We start from the raw sequence: 18,911 nt of genomic DNA on the forward strand, positions 1-18,911 counted from the left end.
TTACTTTTTCATACCTAAATTTAGCGTTTTCACTGGTGGGAACAGTTCTGCAGGGTCTTATTATTTGGGAGCGAAGTGGGGGGAATGAGCAGGAGCAGAGGCAATACGCTGGTAGGTACAAGAGAGGAAGAGAGGTTTATTATCGCAAGCATCAGGGAAAACTGCTGCACTTTATATAAGTGATGTTTTTCCTGCATCCCTGATTTTTATTGCCCAGAAGGGTCCCAAGTTTTGGTCCCGAGGCTCATCTTTTGGGAGAATTTAGAGCTTGAACTCCATGAGCTTGCCGGGCTTAACCTGGCTGCTCCCCTCCAATTCCTGGGGCTGTGCTGCCCTCTCCGGGCAGCTGCACTGGGGATAATTCCTCTTTGTGTTCCCCTGCTGCCACTGCAAGGCTCCAAGTTTGGAGGCTGAAGGCAGGCAGCACACCCCAGCAGGCATCAGGAGATGGTTGTGGTGCTCCAGCACGGTCCTTGGCCACCATCCCACGTCCTCCACCTCCATCTGCTCGAGGTTTGTGCCACGGTCTGGAGGAGGCGTCCTGCACCTCACCTTGAGAGCTGGGCGTTGAGGAGTGCCTGCGCCTCCGGAGCAGGGGAACAAAGGTGGGGAAAGGGCTGGAAGGCAGGTGCTGAGAGGAGAGGCTGAGGGCACCTGGGTGGAGAAGAGGAGGCTGTGGGGTGGCCTCGCTGCTCCCTGCAGCTCCCTGAGGAGGGAATGCAGAGAGAGAGGCACTGGCTTCTGCTCCCTGGGCACCGACGTTATGTTACGTGGGAATGGCACGGAGCTGTGCCAGGGGAGGCTCAGCCTGGACAGCAGGAAAATTTTCTTTACCATGAGGGTGCTCAGACACTGGCACAGGCTTCCTCGGGAGGTGGTTGATGCCCCAAGCCTGCCAGCATTCAAGGGGCGTTTGGAAAATGCTCTCAGGAATGTGCTTTAATGTTTGGTTAGCCCTGAGGAGAGGAGAGGAGAGGAGAGGAGAGGAGAGGAGAGGAGAGGAGAGGAGAGGAGAGGAGAGGAGAGGAGAGGAGAGGAGAGGAGAGGAGAGGAGAGGAGAGGAGAGGAGAGGAGAGGAGAGGAGAGGAGAGGAGAGGAGAGGAGAGGAGAGGAGAGGAGAGGAGAGGAGAGGAGAGGAGAGGAGAGGAGAGGAGAGGAGAGGAGAGGAGAGGAGAGGAGAGGAGAGGAGAGGAGAGAGCAGAGAAAAGAGAGCAGAGCAGGGAAGAGAAGAGAAGAGAAGAGAAGAGAAGAGAAGAGAAGAGAAGAGAAGAGAAGAGAAGAGAAGAGAAGAGAAGAGAAGAGAAGAGAAGAGAAGAGAAGAGAAGAGAAGAGAAGAGAAGAGAAGAGAAGAGAAGAGAAGAGAAGAGAAGAGAAGAGAAGAGAAGAGAAGAGAAGAGAAGAGAAGAGAAGAGAAGAGAAGAGAAGAGAAGAGAAGAGAAGAGAAGAGAAGAGAAGAGAAGAGAAGAGAAGAGAAGAGAAGAGAAGAGAAGAGAAGAGAAGAGCCCCCAGGGTGCATGTCTGAGCATCAGCAGGGTGGGTGCCTGCAGGTGCCCTCGTGCTTCCCCAGGTCTAACGGGGCCTTCTGGTGGCCCCATACTCACTAAGCGTGATTAGAGGGAAGGGACCTGTCACCACTGTGCTGTGACAGCTGGTGGGTTTGATAGGTATTGGCACCAGCATCAGGGCCTGCTTAGAGCTATGGGATGAGTGCAAGGTGGCTTCCCCTGTCCTGCTCAAGCTAAAGTCCTCTAGTGGTCTCCAGGACTCGAGCACACTGGGATTGTGCCATAAAGGGCCATGGGCAGAAGGGTGAGAAGCCTCTGGAGAGGTCAAGTGCCACCAAGCACAGCCTGGGCCGTTGGAAACATCGAAACTGGAGCACCAAATCTGAGCCCCTCCAAACTCAGTGGGGCTCAGGAGCAGCTGGTGCTGGTCCCTAAAGGGCGCCCAGCCATGGGGTTTGTAACCCAGGGGTGGGGGAACCTCGCTGTGACGTCCCTGCTGGGTGTAGCAGGGTGTCCCTATAACCCGGGGGCCACCAGAGAAGGGACAAACGCCTTGGTCCAGATTGACCCACTGAATCTGGAGGAGCGTGAGGCAGGAGGCAGTGCAGAGCAGCAGAGCAGGCAGAAAACAAAGCAAAACTTCTCTGTGTTCTTTTCCCGACATCCAGCGGTGTCTCCCCCACCTCACTCTGCTCAGGCACAGAAACGTTTGGCATTTTCCTGAGCTTTTCCCAGGGGTTTTCATTCCTCGCTGCTCCTTGAATCTGCTTCACTGAGACTTCCTTGGACCTTTGGGTTATCACAAGTTGCATCCTCCTGTTTGACCTGCATTGCAAACTCCTAGTTTCTGCTGGGAAAGAGCAAAATGATGACTAAAAGACAGCCATGAAACAGAGAAGAAGAAAGGAGAGGACAGGCTTTCACCCTTTTTTTGTAATGCCATGCAAGCCGGACCACAATGCAGCAGCACCAGCCCCATGAAGGAGAGTAGGCAATGGAGTTACAAGAGGCAGAGCGCTTGTTGCTGTGGGAGGGAGAGCTTTGGGGTGCAGTGTGAAAGTTTCCCTGGCCATACCACAGCCTGTATTTGTGCTCCCTGTAGCTGGGTGTTGCATTGGGCTGTAGGATAAATCTGTGTGGTCCCAGCTGGCTGCCTGCCCGAGGGATGTAGCTCATTAGGAGAAGATGCTCAAAGCCCAGCTGTAAGTCCCAGGGCTCAGGAGAAACTGCCTGGCTGCCTAAAGCTGATTTTTGAGTTTAAATTCTGTCGCTTTGGGTAAGGTGTGCAGCCAGCAGGTCACGGGCTCTAGAAGAAACCTCTGGCACGTCTACATGGGCTTTGCTCCTCCTTTGCTCAGCGTGAAGCTGCCCTCAGAGTCTTTACATTCAGACATGCCCCGTGTCGAGGGTCTGGAGGTATCTCTGCCCGGGGCCTCTGGGCCTGGCCCCGGGCACCCCTGAGCAGAGCCTGGCTCCGGCCTCTCGGCACCTCCCGGCAGTGCCGGTGGCCATGGCTGGCAGCCCCCGGAGCCTCCTCTGCTCCAGGCCCAGCAGCCCCAGCTCTCGCAGCCTCTCCTCACGGCAGAGGTGCTCCAGGCCCTTCGGCACCTCGGGGGCCCTGCGCTGGGCTCTCCCCAGGGTGCCCAGCTCTGGCTGGGGCTGGGGGGCCCAGCGCTGGGCCCAGCACTGCAGGGGCGGCTTCAGCAGCGCTGAGCAGAGGGGAAGGATCACCTCCCTCGGCCTGCCGGCCCTGCTCTGCCCCAGGCAGCCCAGAAGACCACGAGGCCTCTGAGTGCCAAGGGCACGTGGCTGCCTCCCATTCCACCCGGTGCCCACCAGGACCCCCAGGTCCATTTTTGCAGAGCTGCTGCCCAGCTGGGGGCCCCCAGCACATCCTGCTGCAGGACTTTGTGCTTCTCCTTACTGAACCCCTGCTCCTTTCCACCCCCAGCCCATCGCTAACTGGACCTTCTGCCTTTCGGTGGGACACAGCTCCCTGCAAAAGGCAGACTTGCCTGCTGCCACAGGAGAACAACCCCAGGGGAGAGCAGGGGCTGAAGTCCCCTCCTGCCCTCCTCCTGTATCGTTCCTGCCCATAAACACTGCAGTTTCTGTGGTTAATCTTACGGGGACCTCGCTCCCTGCACGAGTCACCTGCTGTCAAGGCTCCGCAGCAGCTCCTTGTGCAACCCTACGGAGCGGGGACACAAGCTCAGCCCAGGGGTGACCGACCCCATCGATACAAATGTCCCAAGCCACTGGGGGACAGTGGTAGGATGAAAATGTGATTATTTCTCACCAAAATGCAGCCCGGGACTCTGCATCTAGTCAGGCACCTGGGCACCGAGATGTCCCTGCTCCCGGCGCTCCCTGTTTGTGCCGTTCCCCCCGCGGTTTTATCTTCTCCTGACACGAATAGAGGCAAAATTCAGCGGAGTTCAAGGCTGATATCCCCGAGCCGGGCTGTTACAGATGCCCTCTTTATGGGCTCATAAACCTCAGGGCAGGGCTCCAGCAGGTCCTGGTGCAAAGCAGGTCTGGATGAGGTCCATCACGTGGAGCGTGATAACAACCCCGCTCGCTTGCTCTCCCTTCAATGTCAGCTGCTGGAAGGGCTGGGACACCGGCCGGGACACCGGGCAAGGATTTTCTGGTTGAGATAAGCTGCTGAACTCTGAGCCAAAGATACCGCAGGCAGAGCAGCCCCCGCCCTGCCCCTACGTCATCTGCCAGGTGATCGCAGAGCAAACCGAGGGCTTTGCGTCTCTGCACCCAGAGGAAAGGGCAGGATGCAAAAGCACGCTGGTATTTTGGAGGGGGGGGGGGGAAGCAGGGATATTTGCTGGTTTGGGGTAGGGCTTTGGTTGTGTTTTCAGTGATGGTCCTTTCCTTTTTCATGGTCTGCCCTTTGCTGCAGGGAGGAGTTTTGTGCTGATGACGTTGCTCAGCCCTGTCCCCTTTTTCCCCACATACCCAATGGAGCCTGTCCACACCTTGAGGATGCAGCAGCTGGAGGAAAGGCAGCCCGGGCAAGGACCGCAGTGAAACTGGGCTCAGCACAGCCACAAGCACACCGCTCAGGAGGATAACCCAGCACATCAACCCCAGAGACTAAAACTGCTGGACACCCACCTGTCAGGTACCTGGGGAAGCTGCTCTTGCTGCTCCCTGCATCGTATCAGTGCCATCAGGCTTCTCAGTCTCACCCTTCCCTGCCCTCGCTATCAGTTTTCCAGAAATCAGACCATAAACCAAGTAATTTATCTACAGGCTTGCACACAGCCCCACGCCGTGCCTCTACCCCAGCCAGCTGAGTGTTAGCTTGAAGGTGGTCAGGAATAGAAACAAGCAGCAACAGAAACAGCTGCTTCTGCCTTCGGCAACCTTTTGTGGCTCCCTCATTATTTAATATTCTAACTCCAAAGGAAAATGATGGTACTGTAGGATCTAGTGCTACCCAAGGATTACCAGTACTGCTTTTACAGTGGAACTGTTATATGCCCTTTGCTCGTCATTAGGTTTCAGAGTGAATCAGGCTGTCATCTCTGTGGCCCATCTTCTAATCAAAAGTTTATATTTGTAATGTGATCTGCCTAAAAAACACTGGGCCATCATTTCTGCCCCCTTCTTCTCCTCTCCATTTAGACAGCAGTTTGCTGAATTTTCTTTTCAGGGACCTTCTCTTCATCCAACAGGAAAAATCCCAGTGTAAAAAGTGATGGGGATGAAAAGCCTGCAGTGGTGGCATTTCAGGCAGCCCTTTGGGGCAAGGGGGGATTTTTTTTTTTGGCCTCTTGTGCAGTGGAGAACTAAATAGAAGTTGGAGCTGTGTAAGGTAAGCCTTATAGCCTGAGAAACTTCACGGATATCCCTCCAAAAGGCCACCATGCATTGGAAGTTACAAAATTCAACCGCACAAACTGCTCTTGTTGCACTGATCTGCCCCTCACCCCCTCCAAAGGGAGTTATGTCTCTAATAGGATTAAGATCTTAAAGCCAAAAACCATTGCAAAATAAAAAATAAATAAAATAAAATAAAATAAAATAAGCACTGTTTGCATCTGGGGCTGCTCAGAAATTGTGTGCTACAGATTCATGCCCCGGGCTCATGGCTGCAGGAGATGCTTTCCAGGAGGAAGCTTGTTAGTTTTAATTCTGAAGATCAGCAATGTCTTGCCCAAATCGCCTTTGGGATATCTCCTCGAATCCCAACCTGCGGGCACATAATTCTGCCAGGGCAGCGTTTTAACACCAGCCTCTCACATTCTGGGTGGTCAGGGCGTGGGACGGATAAAACCCGGCTTCACCCACGAGTCCCCAGCTCCTCCAGGAGCCATGCCCCCATCCCACGATGGGATTTTAATTTTCCCAGCCTCGGGGGGCTGAATTTATGAAGCCTCACGTGGCCCCTCCTACGGTGGGAGGGACGGCTCCGGCAGCCTCCCTAACACTGGGTGTCACACAGCGGTGCCACCATTCGGGTCCTGAGTGTCACGAGCAGAGGACACAGCGATCCAAGAGCAGCAGAAAGCAAAAAATAACCCCTCCATGTGCGTCCCGGCGAGGTGAGTTACCTCCAACGTCCTCGTGCTAAAGATTCCCCCCACCTATGTGAAATGCATACCTCCTTGCCCGTTCCTGCCTGCCCTAAAAGTTAGCTTTGCGAGGGGGAAGGTGGATTTTTAGGACTTTTCTTGTATTCTTCGGAGTTTTGAGAGTGTTGGTTGGCGTCCGACAGCGGGGCGATTGTCGCAGCTGCTGCCTGGGTGGCAGAGAAACAAAGCCCGAAAAGCAGGAGGATGGGGAGAAGCGGGAACAAAAGGGGATTATTTGCAAAGGGGGGTGTTCCCGGTGACTTCTTGGAGAGAAAAAGGAGTTTAGGAGTCCGGCTTCGCTCTGGCACCCCTGCCAGAGAAGTTTGCCGTCACCTGTTGAGGGGAGGAAGGGGAGCTGGGGAGAGACGTGAGCGGTGGGTGGCCGGTGGGGCTGCTGGAGCCGGGGGCTGGTGGGAGGGAGCTGGCAGCTGAGCATTTGTAATGCCTCGGATAAAGGGCTGTTTCCATAGCAAACGGGAGAAAGGAGCCTCTCTTTCTTTCCGCGAGCTTGCCCGGCGTGTGAACAGGGAGGTCGTCCCGGGAGCAAATAACCCGTGAAAGGGCAAACATCTGGGAAGAGCTGCAAATCATCGAGACCTCTTAGGGATGGCTGGAAGGGGGCAAAGGCTCTCGGGTCTGCCACCCGCTGCGAGCCAGCTCGGATGGGCGACCTCTTCCCTTCCCCAGGCTGGGTGCCCTGGCGCAGGGCTGAGTGCTGGTGTAAATCAGGAGCAGCTCGGTTAGCTGGTGTCAACGCGGGGACCAATTGGGGTTGGATAACGCAGATTTCATCTGGCTGGAGGTCCAGAGGGTGTACATCACCCTCTCTTCCCTCCTACTTTTTCTTTGGGAATCCAGGTCTCCAAAGGGAGTCTCTCTCTGGACTTATTCTCCGGCACATGACACCAGGTGGAAGGGTAAAGGAGAAGGGAAATAATTTCCTACAGCTGCTCAAAGAGTTTAGCTGCATTTAACAAAAGAAAATGCAGAATGTGCTGTGGGACCAGCTGGATTTTAACTGAAAAAATGCTCCGCATGCGAAGGGAGCCAAAGCTGCCTCTTTGCAACTTTGCAATTGAAATGTTTAAAAGGTGTGCAGGGTTTCCAGGGCGACCTGGAAACTTTGCGGAGAAATAGAAAGCTGGGTTTCACAGCCGGTCCCGTGGCTTTCTTATCACAGAATCACAGAATATGGCATGGCATTGGACCGAGGAGGTGACTGGATGGTGTCTTTTGGGCTCGAGGTGTCATTAGGGGTGATGAAAAAGCAGCTCTTTAATCTTGGTGATCACTTGCTGCGGGACTGCGTGTGTCTTAGGAAGTTCCTCTGTGCAAATAGTTGATGTATGGTGGTGTTTAGTGTGATAAAATAACAGCCAAGACATACAAGAAGCATTATTTCTCTACATTTGTAGCTTTGGGGCAATGAGGCTTTGTTTGCTTGCTGTGCAAGAGCCCAGAAGCTTCAGAAAAATATTTGTAATAATCGTGTGCAAGCGGCTTCTGAAGGCATCACCCATCAGCTGAGGTGCCCTAACCCGGCACATGGGCTCCTGCATCCTCCCCACGTGGAGCAAATCCTGCCCAAGTGACCTCTTGGTGGCTTGGGACAGGAGGGTCTTGGACTATTTCAGAGAAGAGTGGATAGGATAAGAAGTTGGGAAGATCCTTTGGGCTCCAGATCCCACAGGAAGGGAGGCAACGGATGGAGCAGCTCGGAGAGGATGCCTGCGGTGGGCTTCACACCAGGCTGAGCATGGGCTCGGCTCGGACACCCTGTGCAGGGGAGCAGAGGAGGCTGCCCGAAGGAGGAACACCTCTGCAGGCAGGACACGGCACGGGAACAGCTCGAAGCACCGCCGTGTGCCTGCATGCTCGGGCTGGAGCCTCGCTGCTTGCGTAGACCTGCTGTGGAGCCAGTCCCCTCCTTACCCTCCCGCCTCATTTCCTCCCTTCTCAAAACTAACTGCAAAAAGCAATCCCTCGTCCCTCCCGCCTCCATCTGCTCTAATTAAGCTGGAGGCCCCTGGAAGGTGTTCAGCCCCCCGTGGTACCGAGCTGCTGCAAGTACCTCGGGTCCATCCCCTGCCGCTGCATGATTTTGCAGCCGCTCTTAATAACAGGACTTATTTTGGAAGGTCTCCAGAGTCCGAGAACTAAAAGCCACTTTAGAAAAGAAGGGGAGGGGGGAGGAATTGGCAGGAGCAATGGCTTTTTAAAAGGCTACTTATTTCTTAAGATGTACTTGCTACTGATTAACCTTTGCTCCGTGATTGCTTTAATTGATTCATGCCTTAAAGCGGTCTGAGAGGTTCTGCGGGGTCAGCGCTCTCCGAAGTGCTCCGTTTCCCTGAAAACTTCTTAAAGCTTCTTGCTTAGGCAAATCCCAATTTGGGCGTGAAATGCAGGTGAACGGCTCTGATCCATTTTTCTTCCCCTTCCCCCAAACTACACAAGCAGTGCTTTACCTCTTCCTTCCCTCGCCTGCTGCCAGGCTGTGCCTGTGTTACTGTGTTATGGTGACTGTTGGTTGGGGCTTGATGTTTTGGGGCCATTCCACAAGAATGAGGCACTACAGCATTGGGAACTACCGCCTTCAATCAGCCTGTTGAACTTCTGTGGTCCCCGTGACTGCTTCCTTTAACCATGCATGGAGAAATCCTGCATTTCTTCCTACTGCAGCGGGGACAGACCCAGAGCAAAGGCAGGGTTTCCAGGCAGCAATGGGCTTTGGTGCCCAAGGGCCATACTTAAATCGAGGCAACTTGGGAGGCCCAAGAAATGGTGCTTGGGTTTTTTGGGTTGGAGTGATGAATGTCCTTATGTCTTGGGCTGGATTCATGCCCTGGCACTCTGGCTGTGTTCATCCAACCTGTTCAAGATGCCTGCTCTTGGATGGGTTGAGTTGTACCCATTCCTCTTCACTCCTTGTAACCACTCAAACACGGAGGAGATGGGTCCTAGAGGAATTAAAACAGAGGAATTGAAACACCCACCACAGACTCTACGGCTAAATAAATTACCCTCTTCTGATCTGTTGGGATGTGAGCGCTGCTGGGTGTTGACCCAGCAGAGCCAACCATACCCTAGGTCCTGAGGTTGTCCATCGGGGTCCTGCACGCTGGTTTTCTGCATGAGGTGGTGCCCATGCGATGAAAACCACCATGCACCTGCCTTGCTGAGCAGGCCCTGGAGATTTTCACGATGGGTGAAAAAGAAATGAGCTGTGAAGTCGTCATCTGCTGCTTTCACCGTGCTTTCAGCACGCCCCTGCCCCATGGAAAATGGCACAGGGAATGACTGCTGATGGAGATGTTCATGAGGGGGAAAAGGAGGCTCTGGGTGATGGCTCCACCGCACTGGGAGGCTGGAGTCAGGATGGGGATCTTGGGCGTGGATCTTGAGTGTCAGGCCATCCTTTCCCTAAATCCCTTCAAAACTATCCTGCGATGACTTATGCAGAAACGCGTAGCACTGAATTAGCCAGAAAGGGGGGTGCGCTGGGAACAGCGGGGCAGCATTGTTACGGGGTAAAAACGGGCCAGCCCTGATGCATATGGATGCTGCGGATAGCTGAATAGAGAAACCTCCGGCCGACGGCGTGGAAAGCGTCCCTTCCTCCCCTCCTTGCAGGGCTGTTTTGCTCCAAACCCTGAACTTTAACACGGGCAGCCCGCGGGAGGGCCGGCGCTGGGGGCTTCGGGCGGTGACCGTCCAGGGCCCCCGTCCTTTGTCCTGGCTGAATAGGGCTCTGCAGAGCCGCCGGCGGAGGTATGTGATCTGCAGACCTCTTTTCTTCTCCCCCTTTTGGCCGACTGACAAAGTCTTCCCTTGGAGATGGCGCTGGCGGCATTGCGCTGCCCTCAGCAGGGCTGGGGGGGCCGGCGGGGGTCCCCCACGCTGCGTCCCCATCTCATCATCTCCCCTGAGCAGTAGGGCACAAAGAGCCGCTTAGGAATTCCCAGGAGCAGAGTGGGAGCCGAGCCAGGATGTGCTGAACTGCACAAAGTGGGATTTATCTTCAAAGGAATGTTTCCCCCCTTTTCTGAGCACCATTTTTAATTTTTTATTTTTTTTTTGGCTTCCAAGGGATTTATTCCTCCTCCTTCCCCAGCCCTTTTTTCTTCGCTGTGGCCACTTTTCAAGGGTGGCGGAGACTTCTTGGAGAGCTGGGGGCCACCCAGGGGCACAGCCCCAGGCTGAGCTCCACGTGTGACCTGAGACCGTGCTGAGCACAGCCCCATGCCCTGCACCACCTGCAAAGTTGCTATGAGCCAGGTGAGGACAAAACCCTCCTGTTGACCATGCCGAAATGTGGGGAGCAGCTTCCTCTCAAACCAGTCGCTTTGAGTTTCAGGCTTGTTTTCAGGCTTGACCTGTAGGTAGGATCTCCCCAGTGCTCCCCATTCGCTCTTGGCATGACCAAAATGACATGTGGACACGGACATCTCATAGAATCACAGCATCATTAGGGTTGGAAAAGCCCTCCAAGATCATCTGGTCCAACCATCCCCCTACCACCAATGTCACCCACCAAACCGTGTCCCTAATCTCGGGGCTGTCAGCTGCCTTGTGAATGGGGCCGACATCTGGCTTCAACCACCTCCTTGTGCTCACAGCTGGAAGCTCACAGTTCCCGACCCTTTTGGGGGCTAATTTCTGCCTTTGCCCACCTGTAGTGCCCAGAGGAGGGAATCCAGCTCCCCCAAAAGACTGGACATCCATATAACGGACATGTTGAGCAATGTGGGGCTGTAGCCCAAGCTCATGGGTTACAAATCAGCTATATGAAGGCTCTCAGGGTAAAAAACAGAAGAAAGGAACTGCTGATGGCCCAGCAATGGGGCCAGAGCTACCTGTGTGCCACCCCACATGTGGTGGGGCAATGCCGTGGCTGTTCCAGGGTGTTTTGGGGGGCTGGCCACCACGGTGGCTAGTGGCCCGAAGAGGCAGGGCAGGTAAAGACACCGTGTACGGCTGCCCAGGGAGTGCCCTCTGGTTCTAGGAGGGATGAGTCTCATGTAGGGAGGCTCGAAGCCCACCCCAAGCTCTGGTCTAGCGGGTAATAACCCCCACAAGGTCCTTTAACCCCAAATTTGATGCTGTGCAGTGCATCATGTCTCTAGGGATATGCAGCAAGGTACCACAGGACAAAAAGAAGCCTTGCTTCTGCATTAATGGATATTTAATGCCACACAGCATTTCCCTCTTCACTTTAAGCAAAAAAAATCTCCTGTCCCAGCCGGGACATCCCACCTCATTTGCTGCTGCTCCAGCATCGCGTGCGAGACGCTGGCTGCTCAGCGGGGGATTTCTCAACCCTTCAGCTTTCTCGTGGGCGTGAATGAAACGAGCCTGAAAGGGAAGTTTGGGAAGCGATGCGATCCCGGGGCTCGTTGCAAGTGGAGACCTTTAACACCCCGATATCTGGCAACCCTGGTGTGCAGATCTGGGCTCTCCTGGGGCACTACCCCTGGTTCTGCACCTACATAGTCCCACCTTGTTTCCAGGCCTTATAATTCGTCTTCTAGGAGAAAGAAAGAGCCATGTCCTATGAGTGAATGTCGACCTTTTATTTTATTTTACTTGAGTTTTCTGATGTTTTTCAGGCCCTTCCATGGCTGAACTGGACCCTCTCCACATTTTAGCTCATGACAAATTACAGGAAAGAGACACCACAGCATAAAAACCTGCTACGTTTGGGTCAACACTTGATGTCAGAGTTTAGGACTTCATTATTCTCAGCCAGAATTTTCTCTCCCCCATTTCTCCCCTTGGCCCTGGAGCATCCCCTCCCTGGAGGAACGAGCCCCAGGGCAGGGGTCGGTGCAGCTTCTGCCCTCTCCTCCTCTTGTCCCCCCATGATGGAGGGGCTGAAGCTTCAGTCCTTGGGGTCCTGGAGACCTGAGACTGGCATGGGCTGAAGGCTGGGGGTGGCCTTCACTCGAGTGGTGCGGTGGAAGTTTCTGGAAGGACAGTTGGGGCTGGTGGAACCTTCCGTGAGGAGGGTTGGGGCGGGCAGGACTTCCCAGAAGGACAGCGGGGTGAGCTGGGTGGACCTTTCTGAAAGGTAGGTGGGCTGGAACCTCTCTACAAGCAACTGGCAGGCAAAAATAATTCAAACCCCGACCCGACGGGACAGCTATGCTGGGATTTACCTCCTGTTCCCCCTCAAAGGAAAATTTCTGTAGATGAAAGCATCCCCATACGTGCCAGTCCTACACCTTTGCTCCTCGAAGATGGAGGGACTGGGGCAGCAGGCGAACCTCTGCAGACCCAAAACCACGCGGCCCTTTTGGGAAGTCTCCGTGTAACGAGGGATGGCTCCAGCCAAAAGTCCAGCCAATGCTGTGGCACTTGGGAAGTCTTTCTCCACCCCTTCTTTTTCTTCTTCCTTTTATTTTTATTTTTATGTCAAGCCACTAAGCTACTATTCATTGCCTTTGTTCTAAACACTCATTTTGCTCCTAGCAGGAAAGAGGGAAAAATCTATTGTAGTGCTGTGAGGCCCTTTGACAAACACGACAATTTCCCCTTGCCTGTTTCAACACAAAACTGAAAGCATTTGCACAAAATCCATCGCACATGCTCTGAGGCTTGGCCAATAATTTCCTAGGCACGCATTCGCTGAGGCAGCCCGCAAAGTGCTTTGAAGATGAAGAAAACCAGCTGTGATTTGTGATGATGATGATTAGGATTAGACGAGGGTTCTGCAAGAGGTTGTGGATAATGAGTCAACCCCGGGGGCTGGGGACAAACTTGGTCAAAACACGAGAGCGTACTGTGAGAGTTTCTTGAAGTGAAGGGAGACCAAACAATTTTTGGGGAAAGGAGAGGTTTAAAAAGAAGTAATTTGGGCTAAAACGTGGTTCAACTTTGAAGCGTTCCTTCCTATGATGAGCCCTCTGAAATAAAGGCAGGGATTAAGGTACCTTTTCTGCTCCAGACTCTCATGGATGATGCCTGGCTTTGCTCTGAGGTGAGCCCATCACCATCGGAGTGATGTCTGCTTCTCCACGCAGGGATATGTGCAGAAGCCTGGGGCTGGCAGAAGTGTTTCCAAAACCGCACCGATCATCCTCATCAATTGGGGTTCCTGTAGGGCTTGTCAAGTTGACCCCCACCTCCACCCCAAAATACATGGTTGGTTGCCTCGGAAAATCCATTTGCCTGCATCCTCAGATGAATCCTGGTCTAACCAGCCAGTGTGGCTCGTGTTGAGCAGGGTACAGCACCCCTTCCGAGCACAACTCACGCTGGATGGCTGACCTTTGAGCCCCAGCACCAAGACTGCTCTGTAAGTCCCTCTGCAACCCGAAGAGATGCAAAGCTTCATCTGTATTTTCAGGTTCATTTGTCTGAAGCAGGCGTGATTATTTATGACTGTTCAAACTGCGGAGGCATATTGCAAAACATGGGACATTAACCTTGCTGGAAACCTCCCCAGAGCTCTGAGAGCCACAGCCACTGCATGCTGGAGGTGTACAAGAGCACACAAAATGAAACGAGTATTGTTCCTGCAGCCACGGGAGCACTTATTCCTCATTAACCCCTTCTCTTTCCATGTTCATTCATTATTTTCTGGGGTAAGGCCCAGCATTTCTGTGTGCTGAGGGCTGTCATCTGCCTCAAACCGACAGCTAATCAGTCCTCAGGGCTACTTTGCACACACTCGAGTCGAGCTGCACATCCTCCCTGGGATCCCACGCAGAAGCAAGGCATAATTAGGGCTAATAAAGAAGCTGTTGAATGTCTTGCTGATAAATTATAATTATCACCTGCCAGGGAAAGGAAAGGATGTATATCCCGTATCACAGGGAGGTGTTGACTAGTCGTGTTTCATATCAACCTTCTTCCTTCCCTGTGTCAAACCTCTTCTGTTTTCTGAAAAGAAAGTGAAGGCTGATGGCAGTGGAACAAGAGGAAACCAAGGCTGTGATCCAGATCCTTGGGCACACCGTGAGCTGGAAATGCAGGTTTAAGGGAGGCTCTTTGCTGAGTTTTCTGGCTGGTGGCAAGGTCTGTGTGCAGCTCATGGGGACGGTGACCAACCAGCACCATGTCTGGATGTTGATTTTAGTCCTTCTGATTTGTTGGTGTGATAATGTTGAAGATTCCCAGGTAGAGGGGCAGGGTGTGATGTCCCCAGAGAGCAGAGGGATGGCACTGGGGGTCCCTGTGCCAGGCGACTTCAGTGGCATCTCCACCATCAGGCGAAGGAGCTGCAGGCGCTGGGAAGGCTCAGCCTTGGCACAGGGTTTACTTTCTCTCCAAATTCTGTCCAAATTCCTTAGAAATGGGATGGGCAAAGCATGGATCACCCCTACCTGCCGCCTGCATCAGGCTTCACAAAGCATCATGATGCTGAGGAGAAAGCATGGACTTCAAAGCCTCAAGGAGAAAGCTATAGGTGATGCCAGGTTTGGCTTCTGTACCTGTCTACCACTCAGAAGATGAGTTCCCCAGCTCTAAGCATCAGATAATAATAATAATAACAATAATGAGGCAAGGATCCTCTCCTTGCTCGTGCGCTTGCCTCTCCAGCCAGCTCTGCTTGCACTACCTTCTGCATCCAGGCTTTGCAGCTGAATATATTTCCCAATTTTTTCTCCAGCTCATTTCTCCACCACCCCCCGGGCTAGTTCTCATGCTTTTCCTCCCTCTCTGTCGAGCAGTGGGAAATGAGCAGCCCCGCTCAAATGCCTGCAATTACGGGGACTCTTATCTGTGAGCAAACAGTCTCTGTTTGCAAGGGAAAGACCTGAGGTCTCTTGGGATTATGGAGCTGGAAAACATGTGTTACTGCTGTCATGGCTCACTTGCTGAAGCCCTAAACTTTGCTCTCCTGCTGATGCATGTTTTCCTGCTTGCTCTTTGCTCCCATGGCTTTCCCAGTGAATGGATTTGGGGTATGCTGTCCCCTTTTTCCAGCCATTTACTTTTGCCTGGTGGAGCTGGGGAGGGGTTGCAGGCAGCCTCCAAGTTTTAGGAGCACTCTGCTTCAAATCTAGACCAAGCACTGTGAGGTCTCTTGCTGTGTCCTAACAATGGCTGAACTGCTCCAGATCCTCGTGTGGCCCTCCTGTCTTTTGGACTCTGCACCCACCATATGCTGCAATGTTCTTTGCCCCTTTATCCCAGTTGCTGGGTCCAGAAGCTGGGATATTATCTTTGTTGGGATCAGGTGCTAGTGAAGTCAAAGGCTTCAGTGCTTGATGTGGTCTGAGGCATTGCAGTTTCGGCCATACCTTGGGAGAGATGTTTCTGTGGCTTCTGAACGCCCCAGTGCAGCTGTAACAGCAGGCTGGAAATTTGGGAGCAAGGATGAGTTTGTGGGATGGAGGGTCATGGAGAAAGCGAAAGGGGGCAGAGGTGTGAGGAAGCTTGCATTAAATTAAACACGATATCTGAGGACACAGAGAAAGAGAAGGACGGGGAGGCTGAGGATTTGAACCCATTTGGAGCTGAGAGGGACATTTCTGCCTGCCCTTGTGTGAAAGGCCTGGTTTTCTTTATCCCTATCAACCCTTTCCTTTGAATTTACACATAAATGCCTTCTTTATTCGATATCTCAAGCATCTCCTGTGCTTTGCTCCCCAGTGGACCCAGCAGTCCCTTGCAGCCGTGGGGCTCCAAGTCTCCCATTTGCTTTTCCAGTGTGAGCCCCGCATGCCCAGTGGGAGCAGGAGCAGCTGTGGGGCAAGTCATGATCTGGGGCTTAGCAGGGCACGTTCAGCTTTGGCTGAAAGCTTTCTGCTCCCACCAGCTGTGATATAATGGCTTTATTGGCATCCCTGGTCTCTAACCTCCGGCAGCCTCTTGTACTTCTGGATGGGGCTGGCAAGTCACTGCAAGGTCTTCTGTGCATTGCTGTTTCTCTTTTGGGCAGGATAGGATTTCAGCCCCAGGAGCTCTCATCCCCTAGTCAGTCCATGCTGGAGAGGCAGAATGGTAGAGGATGATTGAGGATGATGGGCTCCTTCTTATAAACAGCTCTGAAGACGTTTCCTGGGTTGCAGATGTTCCTCGGTGCAGAATTTGCAAACTGAGATTCCGAAACTTCAGCTTTCTAAGTGTCATTTCCCAAAAGGATGACAAGCAGTGGGTGCCAGGGTCCCCTGAGGACATTATCCGGGGTCCCAGGGCTCAGCCGTGAGACAAGATGAACCCTTTGAGCACCGAGGGCTCTGCGATCTGCACGTGGACATCCCAAACCCACCTCATGCTGCCAGGAAGTGGATCCTCAAGAGGATTTCTTGGTTTGTTTGGCCGTGGTTAAGACTGAAGCTCTCTTAAAGGCTGCTACGTGAATGTTTCCCATTATGTGAGATGTTGTGCTTACCCGTTCCAAAAGCTCCAGCGAGACGGCAGTCATCCAAACAGTTGTGAAATACGTAACAGAGGAAACATTTACTCTCCTCTCTAGATCCATCAAGATCAGGTCGTGAAGTGGTGGGCTTAAACTGTTAGACATGAGGCCAGGCACTGAAAAAAAACTGTTAATGGTAGAGCAAATTCAGAGAGGATTAGCCTGTCTTGGGAGCTGGTGGTATCTCCATCACCCTTTTTATGAGAGAGCTAGTCTAACATCTCGACTAACATCCAGATTTAACATCCCGCCAGCCAGATGGAGAGGACAATGTGCTGAGGTCTCTGCCATCAGTTTTCCTGTCAAATCCTATACACTGATGGATAAATATCGATGTGTGAGCCTCGTGTCTCCATTAAGAATGCAGTAGCAAATTTCATGGTCCTCTGACAGCAAAGCTGCTGGTTTTGAACCAGTGTCTTCATTGCTATTGCTGGAGGGAAAGGATGAAGCATTAAATAAAGGGCTGGGGAAAAAAACGATGCTGTGCTTCACTGATGGGGAAAATCATGGTCTAGGGATCCTACTAGAAGGTAACAAATACTGCACCCGCATGGCACATGTAAACCTTCTGGTAAGAGCTCTGAAGGTTCAAACGTATTCAGAAGACACAGCTGGGGCAATTTGGCAATCGCTGGGCTTATGCCAGGTATATTTTAGTCCAGGTGACTAGGACAGCAGGATCAAATGTCATCTACACCACTCACCGGTGGCACAGAGCCCACAAACCCTCTGTGCTGGGTTACTCAAGAGCAGGCTCACCATGTCGCCATGTGAGAGCAGCATCAATTTTTTACCAGGGGGTGACCTCCTGCTGCCTCCGGATCTGATGCTGGTGAACTGAGTGTCGTGGATGGGCAAACACCTCTGTCTCAGGAAGGCATTCAGGGCATGGCACATGCGGGCACTTCTTGGTTAGGACCAGCCTGATCTGACAACTCTTGTGCTTCATTTCCATCCCCTCTCCTTTGCAACCCAGCTGCTGTTAGGCTGGGAACATATAGCAGGAAATACATGAGGAGAGCATCATTTCCGTTTTAACTTGCATCTTGTTTTATTTGTGCCTTCTGCAAACTGATCATAGGGCTGGATTTTTGGGGTTGTTTTTATGTAGTGTCAATTTGCAAGCTGTTATCCATTCATTTCTGCAAAGAAACGCAGGACTTGGAGTTGTTTGCAAACTATTTACATGTACATTTTACCCACGTGTGTAGTGCAGCAATCTGTTCATTTTTGCTCTTAAATTACTGTTATTACATCAGATAAATTAAGGGGATTGGACTCCTGAGCTGGGACTTTGCAGCAGATATGCCTGCATCTGAACATGACCGGTATGGACTCAGGGGCACTATGGCACTCGGAGAGCATCTCAGGCTATCTCTGTTCTCCAAAGAAGCGATGGATAGCGGTGCCTGTTCGTCTGCCAACACAGGACTATTTTTCCTTAATGTTTCCTTGTGGTCTCGACAGTGCCCTGCTGGGCAAATTGCTCTTTGCTGGCACAACCCCTGTGCTGTTTGCTTCACTGCTAACACCGGCTGCAACTTACCACCGGAGTCTTTGTTTAAAGTCCCGATTATGAACAGATCTCCCATGTGTGCATCTTTACAGCTGTTCTTTCTGGCCTTCCAACACGCTGCCAGTAGAGCTCTTTGAGTCAGGAAATAGTTTTTCCATCAGGGATCGGTCTCTGCAGCGCTGCAGTTTTTCTGGGATAAGAGGGCTGTGTCCTGGGAGAGTTTTGGTCCCTTTCCTACCTGAACTACTTAAACTGGTAAGGGGTTGCAGAGAGGTCACAGCGATATTGAGCTAATTCCCATGGCTAAGTTCATCTCAGGTTCATCTGACATTATTTGGGAATCTGCATGGAGGGCTAAAGTTAATGATTTCCTTTCCCAGAGCTCCCTGTAGAGTCAAAGGGAGGCAGAGGTTCCCTCAGAGGTGATGCAGAGCACCAAAGTTATAACCACTGACCACTCAGGGGACTTGAAATGACCGTACTTTTCTTCTAGACATCTCTCTCAGGGGTGTAAAGTTAGGTGGGGTGTCCTCAGCCACCTTTCCTGCTGGTCTTTGCATCCTCTTGGGAACAATTCCTCTCCTTCTGACACAAAAAGCTTACCCCGAAGGCAAGGAGACTCACATCAATCTTGTGACCTCATTTCAGGAGGAAGATGAGATAAAGCTCTTCAGATGGAGGCCAGTTCCACCAGCCTCAAGAGGATCAAGTTTGGGAAGCTGAAGGTGGTACGTCGGCACTTGCTGCAGAGGTACGAGCACCAGCCCTTCATCTCCTGCCTGGCGGGTTTCTACAGCTGCCGGTGGAAGCGGTACCAACGCAGAAGGACCGAGCCTGGGAAATGCTGCTGCAAGACGGTAAATTAGCTCAGAATCAGCAAAGACATTCATTTCTGCACTGGGAAAAGTCAGTCCAAGCTGAGA

At 52.5% G+C, this 18,911-nt stretch overlaps 1 protein-coding gene across 1 annotated transcript in view; it reads left to right on the plus strand.

The window, feature by feature from the left end:
• The first annotated feature begins 1,359 nt into the window (after positions 1-1,359).
• Positions 1,360-18,911, plus strand: part of LOC310884801 (glycerophosphodiester phosphodiesterase domain-containing protein 5-like) — a 36,625-nt gene continuing 19,073 nt past the window's right edge. The window contains 2 exon segments of the mRNA XM_083807135.1: positions 1,360-6,070; positions 18,637-18,845. Of these exon segments, the coding sequence (XP_083663261.1) occupies positions 18,663-18,845 (183 nt within the window). The 5' untranslated portion in view covers positions 1,360-6,070; positions 18,637-18,662.

Source organism: Anser anser (genome assembly GCF_964211835.1).
Source record: "Anser anser genome assembly, chromosome: 1".
In the NCBI taxonomy this organism is placed as follows: domain Eukaryota; kingdom Metazoa; phylum Chordata; class Aves; order Anseriformes; family Anatidae; genus Anser; species Anser anser.